The 14,099-nt window shown below is 25.3% G+C and overlaps 1 protein-coding gene across 6 annotated transcripts in view; it reads right to left on the reverse strand.

The window, feature by feature from the left end:
- The window catches only part of LOC129610858 (ras guanine nucleotide exchange factor G), a 177,396-nt gene that overhangs the window by 64,258 nt on the left and 99,039 nt on the right, over positions 1-14,099 (reverse strand). For all 6 annotated transcript variants that reach the window (XM_055523626.1, XM_055523644.1, XM_055523658.1 and 3 more), the window contains exon 5: positions 17-607. In XM_055523626.1, the coding sequence (XP_055379601.1) occupies positions 17-607 (591 nt within the window). The remainder of the gene's footprint in view (positions 1-16; positions 608-14,099) is intronic.

Below are 14,099 nucleotides of genomic sequence, written 5' to 3' on the forward strand. Positions count from 1 at the left end.
TTAGTATTTTTTTTACCTTAGGTGGAGCTGATGGTACATTTACGTCAGTTGGTATCGTTTGTTCAACAATTTGACTATCCTGATGTTGTTGTACATTAATTGGTAAATTTACATCAGGTGGTGTTATTGGATATGGCATATGTGGTGGACGATGTTGTACAATCATTTCTTCTTCACGTTCCGGTTGACTTGTTGCCGTTTGAATTTTATCTTTTTCAGCTTCAGCTTCAAGTTGTTTTTCAAGTGATGGTAAATTTTCTAATTGAATTTGTTCATCCAAAATACTATCGAATGCAGTTTCAAATGCTGAATTACTACCAACACCACTACGACCACCGCTATCTCTCATATTATTATTTACTGATGTATTTGTAATAGAATTTACTTTACCATTATTACCACTACCTCGCCCATCACTATTTATACTACCAGAAGGAGATCCATCAGTATTGATTCTATCATTATCATTGACGCCAATACCAACATTACCAGTATTATCGCCGGCACCATTGTTTTGATCATCAGAATTTTTATTGTCAAATGATAATGATGCCATATCTAAAGGAGAATTTTTAAGATGTTCAAGCTCGATAACATCTTCATCGGGCTGAAATGAAAAGCAAAAATATAAAGAGAATTAGAACAAAAAATACCAAAATGAATAAGTTAAAAAAAAGAAAATAAAGAAAATATTTAATATGATTATTTGGCATCAAATATTATAGGGGCGGGAGAATATGGAAGAGAGAAATAAAAAATAATTTTTTTTTTGTTGTTAATTTTACTTTCATTATATACAAAAACAATGAGTATTAAAAAGAAAACAGTTCTTAAGGAAAAGCCACCACAAAGCAAGAATCCAAAAAAAAAAAGCAAAAATATTTTTCTGTCAAGGATAACGATTTCATTTTACGCTAATAAAAAAAAAACAAAAGCAAAACAACCAAAATCCATAACTTTATAATAAGATGAACATGTGAACGGTTCTTTCCAGCATTGTTTTCCAAATGGAAAGTTTTAATGAAGCGATGGGTGTTGTTGTTCCATAATTTTGAAAAAACCGTTATATCTGCATCATTTGTAGAATAAGGCTTGCTTCATTAAGGCTTTTGAAATTTCCTAATCAAAGGTTTTAAACGATCAAATTTTATAAATAATTTTTATAATAAAAAAAATATTACATGATAACTCTTAACTCTATACCACAAAATGTGGAGAAGATTTTTTAGGTTTTTACTAAGATTTTTAATTCCCAGTTTCACCGCGAATTTTTCGTAAAACATTCAAACTTTTAAAATTTCTACAAAATTTTTTCTTTATTTTTTCAAACCAATTTTAATTTTTTTTCAATTAAAACTGAACCAAAACTTTTGATGGAAAATTTTTTTTCAGACTACATTGGAATACACGTGTGGAAAAAGTTTCAAAACTTTAAAAATTGGGAACTTTTAAATTCAATATTTTTAAGTGAAATTTCTCTCACAAATTTATTGATTAAATTTTTTTAACTTTAATCTTTTTGTAAGCATTTTTGGAAATAAAATTTTTAATATAAAAATTTTATTTTTTTTTTTAAATAGCAAAATGTCGCCATATTAATACAAAATGTCCTTCATATGAAAATTTTATTTACGAAAATGCATATACAAGAATTTTATTCAAATGCTACTCACAATGGAGTCATTTATGTGAAATTCTTGAATTTTACAAGGTCTTCATTTAAATTTCATTCCAATTGTACATGTGGGCAAATTTAAATTATCCTTATTTTCCATATGTTCACAAGTAATTTTCATATAAAAATTTTAGGTAATTAATCTTGTTTGAAAAAGTTTTTGTTTTAGACTTGAACAAAATTCAATAGAGTCCTTTTCTGAAAATAAATTTATTAGGAATTCAATTGTCTTGTATATGATACGAACAAATTGTATTTATAGATGGCAACTAAATTAAAGAAAATTTATTTTCGAAAGTGTTAAGTGAAAATATTTTATTTTATTGTAATTATTGAAAAATCAAACGAATAGGGCTTAACCAAAAGTAACTAATGGTCTTAGAACTGAAATGTTCTTAATTTACTGAAACATTATTTTTGTAAGTCCTTCTCGGAAAGAATATACTTATTAGTTTCTATGAGAAATTTATAAATTGGACAAATGCAATTATATGGCAATTACTTATATATTAAAAAAATTGTAGACAAATGTCAGGATGTTAAAGGAATCCCGTAAATTAACCTTAAAATCATTTTTCATTAATTTAGTTTCGTTTATTCTCTAACACAATTTACTTAAAGGAAGCATAAATATTTTAATATTTTGTAAGTATTAATAGAAATATTAAATCTCAAATTAGGAAAAATTGCCAACTTTTGTCCATTCTTATTAATTGGAAGCTATATGTAAGTTTTATGTAACAGCGATGTTCTTTTCGTCGGAAAATATTGCTTAAATTCAATATTTTTACAATAATAATTTTTTTAAAAAAATTCTCCTAAATATATGCAACATAATGTTTTAATAATAAAATAACTTTCATAGAACACAATTTTCATTATTTAAATCTACCAATTTAAAACTATAAAAAGCTTAATTTTATATACCATAGCAGATTTGTCAAAAAATAAATTTTGTATTAGTTTATTACCTTAGAGTGTTCAAAACTAAAAATTGGTTATCCTTTTTACGAATGAGCTCTACTTATTCGACATATAAGGTTCCGATTTTATAGAACGTATATACTACTCTGACATTTCAAATTTGAAAAATTATTAAATGACCGAAGAATTTTCATCTTGTGTACCCTTAAGAGCGGAGCAACTACATCTAATTCTAAGTACATTCCAATTCTGAGAGCAAAAAATAAAAACGCCCAAATTATTGCTATTTTTTTCTCTCTTATATTATTATTAAAAGTAAATCTACTATTTTTACAAAAACGCATTTTTCACAGTGTAGTACAAGAAAAAGCAAAAATTAATTAAAAAAACAGCGATTTGCTACAAAAAACACCACCGACCGTCATTCAAGGAATTTTTCTATTTCATATTATTCGATAAATTTCTTTTGACCTTAAGATGGAAATTCGATATTTTCTTTTTAATTATTAAAGTATTATCGAAAAGTCTATAAATAAAAATAACTTGACAATGAAATAAAGTACTATTCATTTGATATATTTTCTTGAAGCTTAAATGTGCCCCCAGTTACACGTTATACATTGTTATTCTTCACCCCACTATACAGCAAAAACAGGATAGAAACAAAAGAAAAGAATAAAAGAAACAATTATCATAGTTAAGGATTTTTTCATTGATTTCCTTAAAAATTCTTTTTCTCTATAAATTACGGAAAAATGGACATTTCAAGTGGATAAAAAGAAAATTTAAGAGAGCAAAAGAGAAAGAAAAAAAAGAAAAAATTAAATGAAAATAAATTTTGTGATTAAATAAGAATTGAAACGCTTATATTCTTAGTCATTACAATCATGGGTTTTAATTTTTCGGTTGATATAAAATTGTTAAAAAGGATAAAAGAAAAAAGAAAAGATTAATATTTTTTTTTATCGCCGCCCAAATGTGATTTTTTTTTTGGGAAAAAGACACCGCATATTCAGGTTATTTAATGTTCTTCTTGGAAATAATGCAAAAAGGATCTTTTATTTTTCAAAATTTTTCTATAGAAAACAAAACAAAAAAGGTATTAAGATTTAGTTTTGTTCGGTAAAAAGGCCAAAACTTTAATTAATTTTAATTTTAAAAATAATTTTTATGAAAAGAAAGACGTTTTTGTTGTGGTTTCATTTTCTTTTATTTTCGTACTTACCAGCCATTCTTAACACATTTGAGTGACTTTCAAAAAATAATTTTTTTTTTGATTTTAAGAGATGACCCATAAAAAAACAACGTGCCCGTAAGAATTTATAATATTAAAAAGTATGTGTGTTAAACAAAGATAAAGAAACAAAAGAATGAGATACCGGATATTTATATAACAAAACGAAAAACAAAACAAAAGTAAAGGATATTCGGAAATTCATAACGTTACCTATAGCAAAGTATATCGTTTTTGTTTTCTTTAGTTTAAGGTACAAGCCACAATGAATCCAGGCATTGTGGAACGTACCAACCACAGATGGGATGGAACAACGTGTAATGAAAGGAGGAAGCTGCGTCGGACAAGAGACCTGATATGTCTTCAATGGGAGAATATCGGTCCTGTAATAAGGGTTCTGACGAACATATGACGACGTTGATTGACGAACATAAAGAGGATGGGCTGGCCCTTAAACGATCCCTGTAGATGCTACTATGACGAATAGGAAGAGGAAATGGTGATCCACCATCTATGCTCATGTTCGGCGCTGGCAAATTCTAGGCAGAGATTTCTTGGCGGATTTAGCGGATGTAAATATTAGAGATCTTAGTCGGATTGTAAGGAATTCGAGTTCGTTCGAACAAGGGGCGGAAATCAAGAGATCCGGCTGTACCAAAATGGGCTTAGGCGACCTAGGGTACACCCTTTAGGGGGCCACGTTATCTAACCTTACTTAGTTGGAGTCTTCATTCCTACTAGGTTTAGATAAATGGGCTTAGAACTCGATTCTTGGACAAACAGCATTTTGGGTACTGTAATAATAATGATAACAAGTATTATTTACAGAAATATGAGTTAAGCCCTAGATGATAAACACATTAGCATTTTAAAAATGGCATTAAGCTGTTATTTATTTGAAGAGTGTGTTGGGTGCTTTTTATAAAGCTTAAATGTTCTAGTTTTTATGCTCAAGAAATTATTAACGATTCGGACTCTCATATTTAATAGCTAAAATTTATAATCTAAAAGCAGATTCTTTTATCTCGATAATTGGAAAGTTAATTGAATTATTAATTTTCATAAATTTTTAAAAATTAAAGAGATTTAAGTTTAACAATCATCATAAATTATTCAAGCAAATGTCGTCAATAAAATAAACTAAAAATTGCATACTTCTAGGGAACGATTACTTAATTACACTATGATTAATGAACAAAATCATTATTAAATTATACAATATTTTTTTTAAAGTAACTAACTATATTGCTAATTAAATTTTAAATATATAAAATTATTTTGAAATGAATACAAAAAATTTAATGTGCATTAAAGCTACGAGAATTTTTTTTTTCGCAAAAAAACAAAACAGATTTTCATTTTCATTAATTTCAAATCAATAAATTACAGAAATCAAATTCTTAGAATATAATTTATTACCATAGGATATTTTATATATGGTAATACTATATATAGAATATATGTATATATATGTATATATAGAAAATCATGATTTAATGATTTAGCAATAATTTGTATTTTTCTTCCTTCTTTGGGCGTTTTGTTTTAGATTTATAATTAAATTATATGAGATGTATTTGTTTTACCTATAATTAATATTATTATATAATACTTATATGCATATATATATAGATAATTAATTATAATTTCAAAAAACTGTTTCACATTAATTTTGATATATATATATATATATATATATATTTGTGGATATAACATCTATTATAATGATTATTTAATTAAAAAGTCCATGTTCTTTAATGACAGATTAATGTGGCAAATTATTAAAAGAAGTTTAATACTTCAAATATAAAATATACAAAACAATGTTTCTTATATACAATTCACAAATGCTCACAATTAATTAATTTTCTTTTCTTAAATTTATATTATCCTTGTTATTCTATAACAATTACATTTGTGTTTCTTACTTAATATATATACTATTTGTTATATCCTGGTTGATTCAGTAACTAGTACAATATACGGTATATAATATTATTTTATACGGTATGTAATATATAATCCATTTAGGGAGCCAGAAATTAATAAAATTTTTGTTCCAGAATTTACTACTTTCGTTAGCCCTTTTGAAAACTGTTAGTTTGCAATTTCTTTTTTTTTGGAACGGAAAATAAGAAACCTGAGATATTTTCTGAAATTCTCTAAAAAAATCTTTGTATCAAACAAATTTTTGAGATTTGGTACCTACACTTCGAACAAAATTTTGTCCATCCTACAATAGATGTTGCATTATAGATCCTATAATCAATGGTGCTTGTTGTTCAATAACTTTCTAATTCACCTTGTATTTATACATGCTTAGATATTGTAATTTGCAAGTGCAAGTGTTATTTGTTTTTCAAGAAAATTTGTACCTAACATGCCTCCTTTCTTCTTCTCCCTTCTTTTTTATCTTCTAATTATATTTTTTAATGATTTTGATGCAATGAATTGCTACTTTTTGATAATTTATTGAATAGTGACCATAAGTAATTTTTATATTCCGCATACGAAGTAAATGAACGACTCGTTCTTTGCAATGCGAAAATAGCAAAGGCAACCATTACAATAAATTTTTGATATAGCTTTTACTTTTCCGAAACTATAATATTTTCAAAATTTTCATAATGCAATCAAAAAAATCATTTAACTTTTGTTCTTGTCCTGAAAGTATGCAATCTTTTTTTAGTATTTTGCACAAAATATCAGAATAATTTAAGTAGCTATACAAGACGCTATTTAAAAGCAGTACGTATTGTCACTTATTCAAAAGAAATGTGCTATTTTATATGAATAATTGATTTAACCCCAATTTATTCATGAAACTATTTCATTTAACCATGATTAGCTATTCTAACCATTTTTATTCTAATTCAAGTTGTTGTTGTACACAAGTTAGAGCGTTTTATGTTTGATAACATACAAAAATAAAATATCTTATCATTATTTTAATTGGAAACCAAGAACACTTTTAATGTAAAAACTTAAGCAACATTAATAAAAAATTATTCAGAGCGTATAAAGCAAAAAACAAAAAGACAAAAAATTGTGTGGTATAACGGAAGTTAAGTTGTCCATAATAACTTTAATTCTGTTTTGTTCTTTTCCTGTAAAACTATATTGCATTTGTATGTATGTATGTATACAAAATTTCAAAAAAAAAGTTTCATTTGTTTTATTTTATTATTTTTAATAATATTTAAATTCTATGTTTAGATTTAATGTCTCATATATCTAATATTAAGGCTTCATAAATATTAAAAGAGAGACAATGAACGAACTTTTTTGGAAAAGATTTTGTCAAAAAAAAAAACAATGAAAATAAAATAAAAGGAAAAGAAAAGTTAAAAAATAATTTTAGTTGAAATTTTGTTTTTTTTTTTGGAATTTTCCTCAAGAATAAAAAATTAGCTTTAGTTTATGCGCATCCTTGAGTATGAATGTATTCATGATCATTCATCTACGTATTATTCGCGCAATATTCATTATTTATGTATGTGTATTTTTGTATACTTGAATTGCACATTCAGATTATGATGATGATGATAGTATGAAATGTCGAATTCAATCCAAATCCTTATAGGGCCTTTCAAAAGTCGCGCATAAAAGTTATTTTAAAACAAAACACTCAAAAATCTAGATTTTTATTTGTTCAGCTCATTACAGTTTTATGTGAAAAATTTCATTAATTTAAAATAGAGCACATCTATAAGCAGTCATACGAAATTCAAAATTTTCAAAAACTTCCTCACATATTCGTATTCAGAGCAGGAATCTCGTTCCGAATGCTGTGTTCTTGTTCTTAAATTCGGAATTTATATTTGGGCCTATTTGAATTGCAATGTACATGCTAGCTTTTACATGCTAGTGACTGAATTACTTGGCATTATGTTATGTGTTATGTAATACGGAATTGTTCATTATAACACATTACGAATCAATTGTGTTATAGAAGAAACGACATCTGCACTGCGAACTATTTTTATACATTTCCAAGAAAAAATTTAAAACAAAAAATTTTCATAAATTTTCTTTTTGTAGCTTTATTTTCACTTATTCAGGGGAAAAGTGTTGCTTTAGAAATCATTGGTTTAATTGAGCTTTATTTTTTTCCTTTGACACATATCAAGCTTGCAAATATTGTATATGAATTGAATGTGTACAATATGAAATTCGTTCATACTTTAGGATTTTGAGAGATTTGAGAGAAGATTCATTAAATCAAGATTTTTAGAAATTTTGAATGTTCAACTCTGTTTTTAGTTAAATCGGTTCAGATTTCCAAATTACATGACTTTAAGGCTCGAATCCCAACAGGCTTTTTTAAGATATCATTTTTTTTTTTAATAAATAGAAATATCCAGATAAATTTAGGGATATCTAAAACATATTCCAATAATTTTTTAGTCTACAATTTTTCTTTTGAATCATTACTTTGCAATGCTATCAAAAATTAAATATAAATTAATCTTCCGATAGCAATCTCAGTGGAATAATTTAAAAAATTTCTTTAGATTTAGTAATTAAAGTGCTATACACCGTGAAACTATAGTGACTTGGCTTGATTATTTTGAGATCTTTATGTCACAGTTTAGTTGATTGCCTTGTCGACAATTCATCCTTAATAAACTACCCAAATTATTGTTATGAAAATTTCTAATTTACAGAAAATTTTCGTAAGAAAGTCTTTTTATAAACAGAAAATATGAAATGTTCAATTATTAATTAAGAGAATAACACTAATTATTAGTATTACAATACAAAAATATTTCTGTTACAAAACCTGTGTATTCAACTCATTATAATTAGTTCTATTTGCTCTAAGATAACTGAATTTCGTAAATGAACTGTAACCGATATAAAGCAAAGTAAAAAAGAAAAACTTTTAACAACCACAACCGCTCATCATATCCTTACCAACTATAATCACCAACATTTTATTATTATGAGAAAAAGTTTTCGAAAAAAAAATAGAAGAGCAAAAGTATTAAGTTTGCAAGTTCATCCCATACCAGCACACATAATATATACATATGCATATATTAACAAAAACTAACTGCAAACAAATTTTTTGTACCAAACAGAACAAAAATAAAACAGAAAAAATAAAGCAAGGATATTAAGTATAGAATAAAACCAAGAACACAAAAGAAATCAGAAAAAATTTCAAAACAAATAACTACACACACACACACAATCATAATAATAATAATAAAAATAAAAATGTAAAATAAAAAAGATTTATTTACATGTTAAAGGAAAACTATATATGTATGTATGGATATGTGTTTTAATAACCCTGTATACGCTATATGTGTGTACTTAAAATGAACTTATAAATAAAATATTTGTACTCATACTTAATATGTATACACAAACTAATAAGGCATAAAAGGTATGATTGTTAAAATAAAGATGACTCCTGGGGTATGTTCTTGAACAACGAATGAACTTAGATTATAATGTAGATAACATTAATTTACATGTATATATATAAATGGAAAATTTAACATTTTATTCATATATGTATATGGTATATATATATATATATATAATAATATTTTATATAATTTTAAAATGTTATGTGATAATTTGCACTTTATTAAAACAAGTGAAATAAAATTTAATTTTAAAATTAACCCAAAAAAAAATAAACAATCTCTTTTATGTCCTTTAATATTTACATTAATACGAATATGAATAGGTGGTACATTATGTAAGTATGTGGGGTAGGTGCATATAAGTTTAAGTACACATATATAAGTGTATGTGGGGTTTAAATGATTAAAATTTACTTAACAAGCAATTATTTTGAAAATTTATTTATAACCAAAAGATTATGGGAAATTTTATAAATATAAGAATGGGAAATTTTTAAAATTAATTCAATATTTTTAAATGATGTGTGTAAATGTTTAATGTTCCAAATCAAATTTTGAGAATTATTGTGAATTTCAATATTAATTTGAATGTGTTAACATTTAATTATACATACATATTTTATAATAATATATTTTATTGAAAATTAACAAGAATTTTATTACTTGTTACATATTTATATGTATGTAATTCCCATATTCCCATAACTCTTAATGGAATTAAGATCAATTTAAGCTTAATATTATATATTTTGCTAATTTGGAATTTAATCATGATTATAGAAATTTCTGTTAAAACTTTTTGGTTAACTTTTTGAATAACTTTATTTCTATATAAGAAATTTTCAATAAAATTCTGATTAATTATTTAAATGCACTCTAATTCGAATATTTGGATTACATATTTTGGAATTTTTAATCTTATGTGTTCGCATGTGCATATATGTATATAAAATGATGAAATGTATTTTCAACCATACGTATAAGTAAACCAAAAACTAATTTCTACTATAACAATTCTAATTTTTGTATCTGCAATGCAATTCTATTATTATCCTAATGAACAAGAAGGAGACCATTTTTTACTATCTCTGCGAGTTTTCGGCTATGGGCATGTTCAGACTGGTCACGTGAAGCTGATGGACTGGGCGAGATATCTAAAATTAGCTTCGGAGGTTTAGATAGATACTTCAAGAGGAGTGGGTGGCTTAGATAGGTCATCTGTAACCGTACGTTCAATGATAGCCTGGTGATCGCGGGGTGTTAGTGGCAAAACGGCAGATTTCCGCTAATTTGGTCGCGGTGGTCCTATCATGTCAACGAACAAATCAATCAAAAATCCTAATTAAAGAAAAAAAAATCGTCTGTCAAATTAATTTCTCCGAATATCAAGTTTCTGCCTCCATCTATATAATTCAATATATGTTACAACTTTAACAATCGCTTTACAATGAACTTTCCTCACATTCGTTTATTCTGAAAATATCAATAAATTTACTTCTGTGTTACCACTTTTATAATTTTAATTTTTAATAACATTTTATTAAAACGTGTTCTATTTATTATAAAATGCAAATAATAGGTCAGTCTGGTGTAAAACTTGAAAATACTTTTAACATTTTGAAAGCGATGACGTCATTATTTTCTCTTATTTTTTTCTCAAAAATTATTATACCAGACGTTTTGCATACTAAAACTTTATAAAGCTTTTTCAAATTGTGTGAAGTTTTTGAAAACTTCCTTGTACCAGACAGATCGAGTTTTAATTAGCAAAGAAATATGTAGCCAAGCCAATATTATATTGACATTACAAATAACGACTATATTAGGACAGAATGATACTACATTGAAATTTTTGCAACGCTATCTTTAATAGATACGAGTAAATGAAAGAGAATAAATTTTTCCAAAAAATTCTCGGAAACATTGTAATGGTTTTTATTGAGAACGAAGACTAAAATCTTTTTTTCTGAATACTTTCAATGTTTCTAACTCAAAGTTTACTTCTACTCGATTTTTTTTTTCTGAAGATATAATTAAATTATTTGCATCATATTACAATTATTAATTTCAAAAATAATTTGATTATGTATACAAATTTGTATGTAAGTTGAAAAATTATCCACTTATGGAAAAAAAATTACATAAATCCTCTTGATCATTATTGAACACACAACAAAACTAAAAATAATTTTTTAATAATTCATAAAAATTTTTGTCTATCATTTCAAATCAGTATCAAAATAATAAAAGAAAATTAAGTATAAATGAAGTAACTCCGAATTAATGATGAGGAAAATTGAAAAAAAAATATTTAATTTGATTAATTTTCAGCATCAATAACAAGGATAAGATTACAAACTAAATAATGAAGGTTATTTGGGAAAATTTTTTAATCTTTATAACCATAAATTGCGAATTTAATGTGTTCTATAGCTTTTTCTGCAGAGAAAATTCGGAAACAAATAAAATTTTTGGTTTGTTAATAAAAACCAAATTTATAATTTATTACTTGAGTTGTTTATAAATTTTAAATTTATTTTAATTGAAATTTTATACGAAGACAATATTTTTATTTTGTTAAGTCTTTTTTTTCTATTATGAATAACGGTAAATCACGGATTCCCGCTCCCCCTTTAACAACTTTTTGTACGTACGAGCATAACATTTTTGGTCGCTTTTTATTTCCAATTTACCAACATGTAAATTAGTTTTTTTAAACACGTACCGTTAACAGAGCGCAATATCACTTTAGTGCTCTAAATTGAATGAACTTTTTATTCAGTTTTCAAATGGAAAGAAATTATTGTTAGTGCTTATTAATTACAGGAAGGCCACAATTTGTATGTTATTACAAATTTGTTTTATTTAATTCAACAGTCCCATTATTTCCAGATCAATTAAATGCATCAATTATGTAACTAAAAGTATTCTTTTAAATGCTTTCTTGATATAGACAGTTAACAAAATGAGCGAGACAAATAATCGAGCTTCACTGTCAAATAAAAAATCTAGTAAAAATTTAAAACCTGTTTTCTTAGATTTGCTGAAAATTTCATTTCTTATTACAAATATATTAATCTATAGGAATTTAAAATATTATGGACCTAATTATGATTTTATATCTAAAACATGAACGCATATAAAACTTCATATTATAAAATGCATACATAAAATCTCGATTTATAATAATAATGGTACTTTCATATTCAAACGTAATGAGGTAGTGCGAAGACATAAATACAAAAATCTGATGTGAATAGAACATAGCTGACGGCAAAATGTATAACATATAGTTAAGCGAAAGTGTTGCACAAGATTAATAAAATGTTTTTTCAATACCTTATTTCAAATTCTAAAAGAGCATCATTTAATATAAATATGTAATTTTGGTTCTTAATAAAAGTTTATTTTTTGTGATTTAATTTTCACGAAAAGGCCATTAGTTAGCAATTTACTGTTTCATTATTCTAACAACTAGAGTTGAATTATTAAATTTCAAGGAGATTGGTTTCTTTGTACATGGCCAAAAATATGAATTCGGTTCGTAATAGAAACCTAGTGGTTGGTACCGGATTGCCTATAGCTTGCTGTATTGTTAAGTGAAGCTGATGTGCAAAATTCCGAGAAACTTTGTGAATATTTTCGAAAAAATATGAAAAATGATGAAAAATGTAAAATCGACCTGTTGTCATATACCTAAAATAAAACAATGGCCACTGTATACAACGGGATCGGTAATACATTTATGTATGTACATATATGTATGCGTAAATATATACAGAATACAAACGAGAAACGTATTCCTCAAAGAGTCACAAGAGTCACTTTCATTATTGCATTTAAATTTTAAATTAATAGTTTTGACAATAATATTTGATCAAAAACCAAAAACAAAATCTTAAATAATAAATTTCTTGGTCGTGTACTAGTTTTTTACAACAAAACTTTTTTAAATATGAGAAGTAATAATTTATATTTTAACTTATAAAACCGCTTATCAACCATTTCATATTTTCTGTATAAATAAAATTGTGTTGCAATTTTAATTACAGAGTTTAGTTGATGGAAAATAATAGAAAATGAACAAAAAATAACATGAAATAAAAAATTACATAAAATCAATTTTTTTAATTTCTTAATGACTTCTTGCAGATGAAATATTATTCACCATTCTTTAAAAAAAACTCTCAATGCACAATGTTTCCTTGCACATTCGTTTAATAATTAAAAAGAAATATATACTACATATATATATATAAATATTATGATAAATTTATGGTATAAAAATTATAAAGCATATGTGAAATTATTTACGATATTAAAATTTTGTTCTATATATTGTAAAAAATGCAATACATGCGAGAATGTTCATATTTCATTAGTTTTAACTTCATAAATTTATAAAAATTCACTTCTGGGTTTATAATTACCTCATAAAGAAAAAAATTAGTTATATCATAATAAGAACCTTTATCATATAAATTGTGTTTTAAAAGGAAAAAAACATAGAAATTGCATGTTCAGCAGTGTTAAAATTTTTAAAACATGAAAAAAAAGAGAATTATGATTTTTCTTTACAATTATTACCAATTATTTATTAATTCTTTGTTCATTTATGTATTTCTTCATTTTAAGGAAAATATGGTTTCGTAACTGTTATACATACATATGTATTGTATACAGCTTTGCAGGTAGTTTTAAATTTGAAATTAATATGAAATTTTTGAAAAGAAAAGAAACGAGTTAAGGTTAATTAGTAACTCTTTTGTACCCAACATTAAGTTTGAAAAACTCAAAATTCTTGAAACCTGAATAGCTCTTCAAAGACGGGAAAATGTACAGTGTTTTTGGAAAATTACTATATCCGAGCCAAAACTAGTTTGTA

Source organism: Condylostylus longicornis, unplaced genomic scaffold (assembly GCF_029603195.1).
Source record: "Condylostylus longicornis isolate FDR11 unplaced genomic scaffold, ASM2960319v2 ptg000004l, whole genome shotgun sequence".
Taxonomy (NCBI): Eukaryota; Metazoa; Arthropoda; class Insecta; order Diptera; family Dolichopodidae; genus Condylostylus; species Condylostylus longicornis.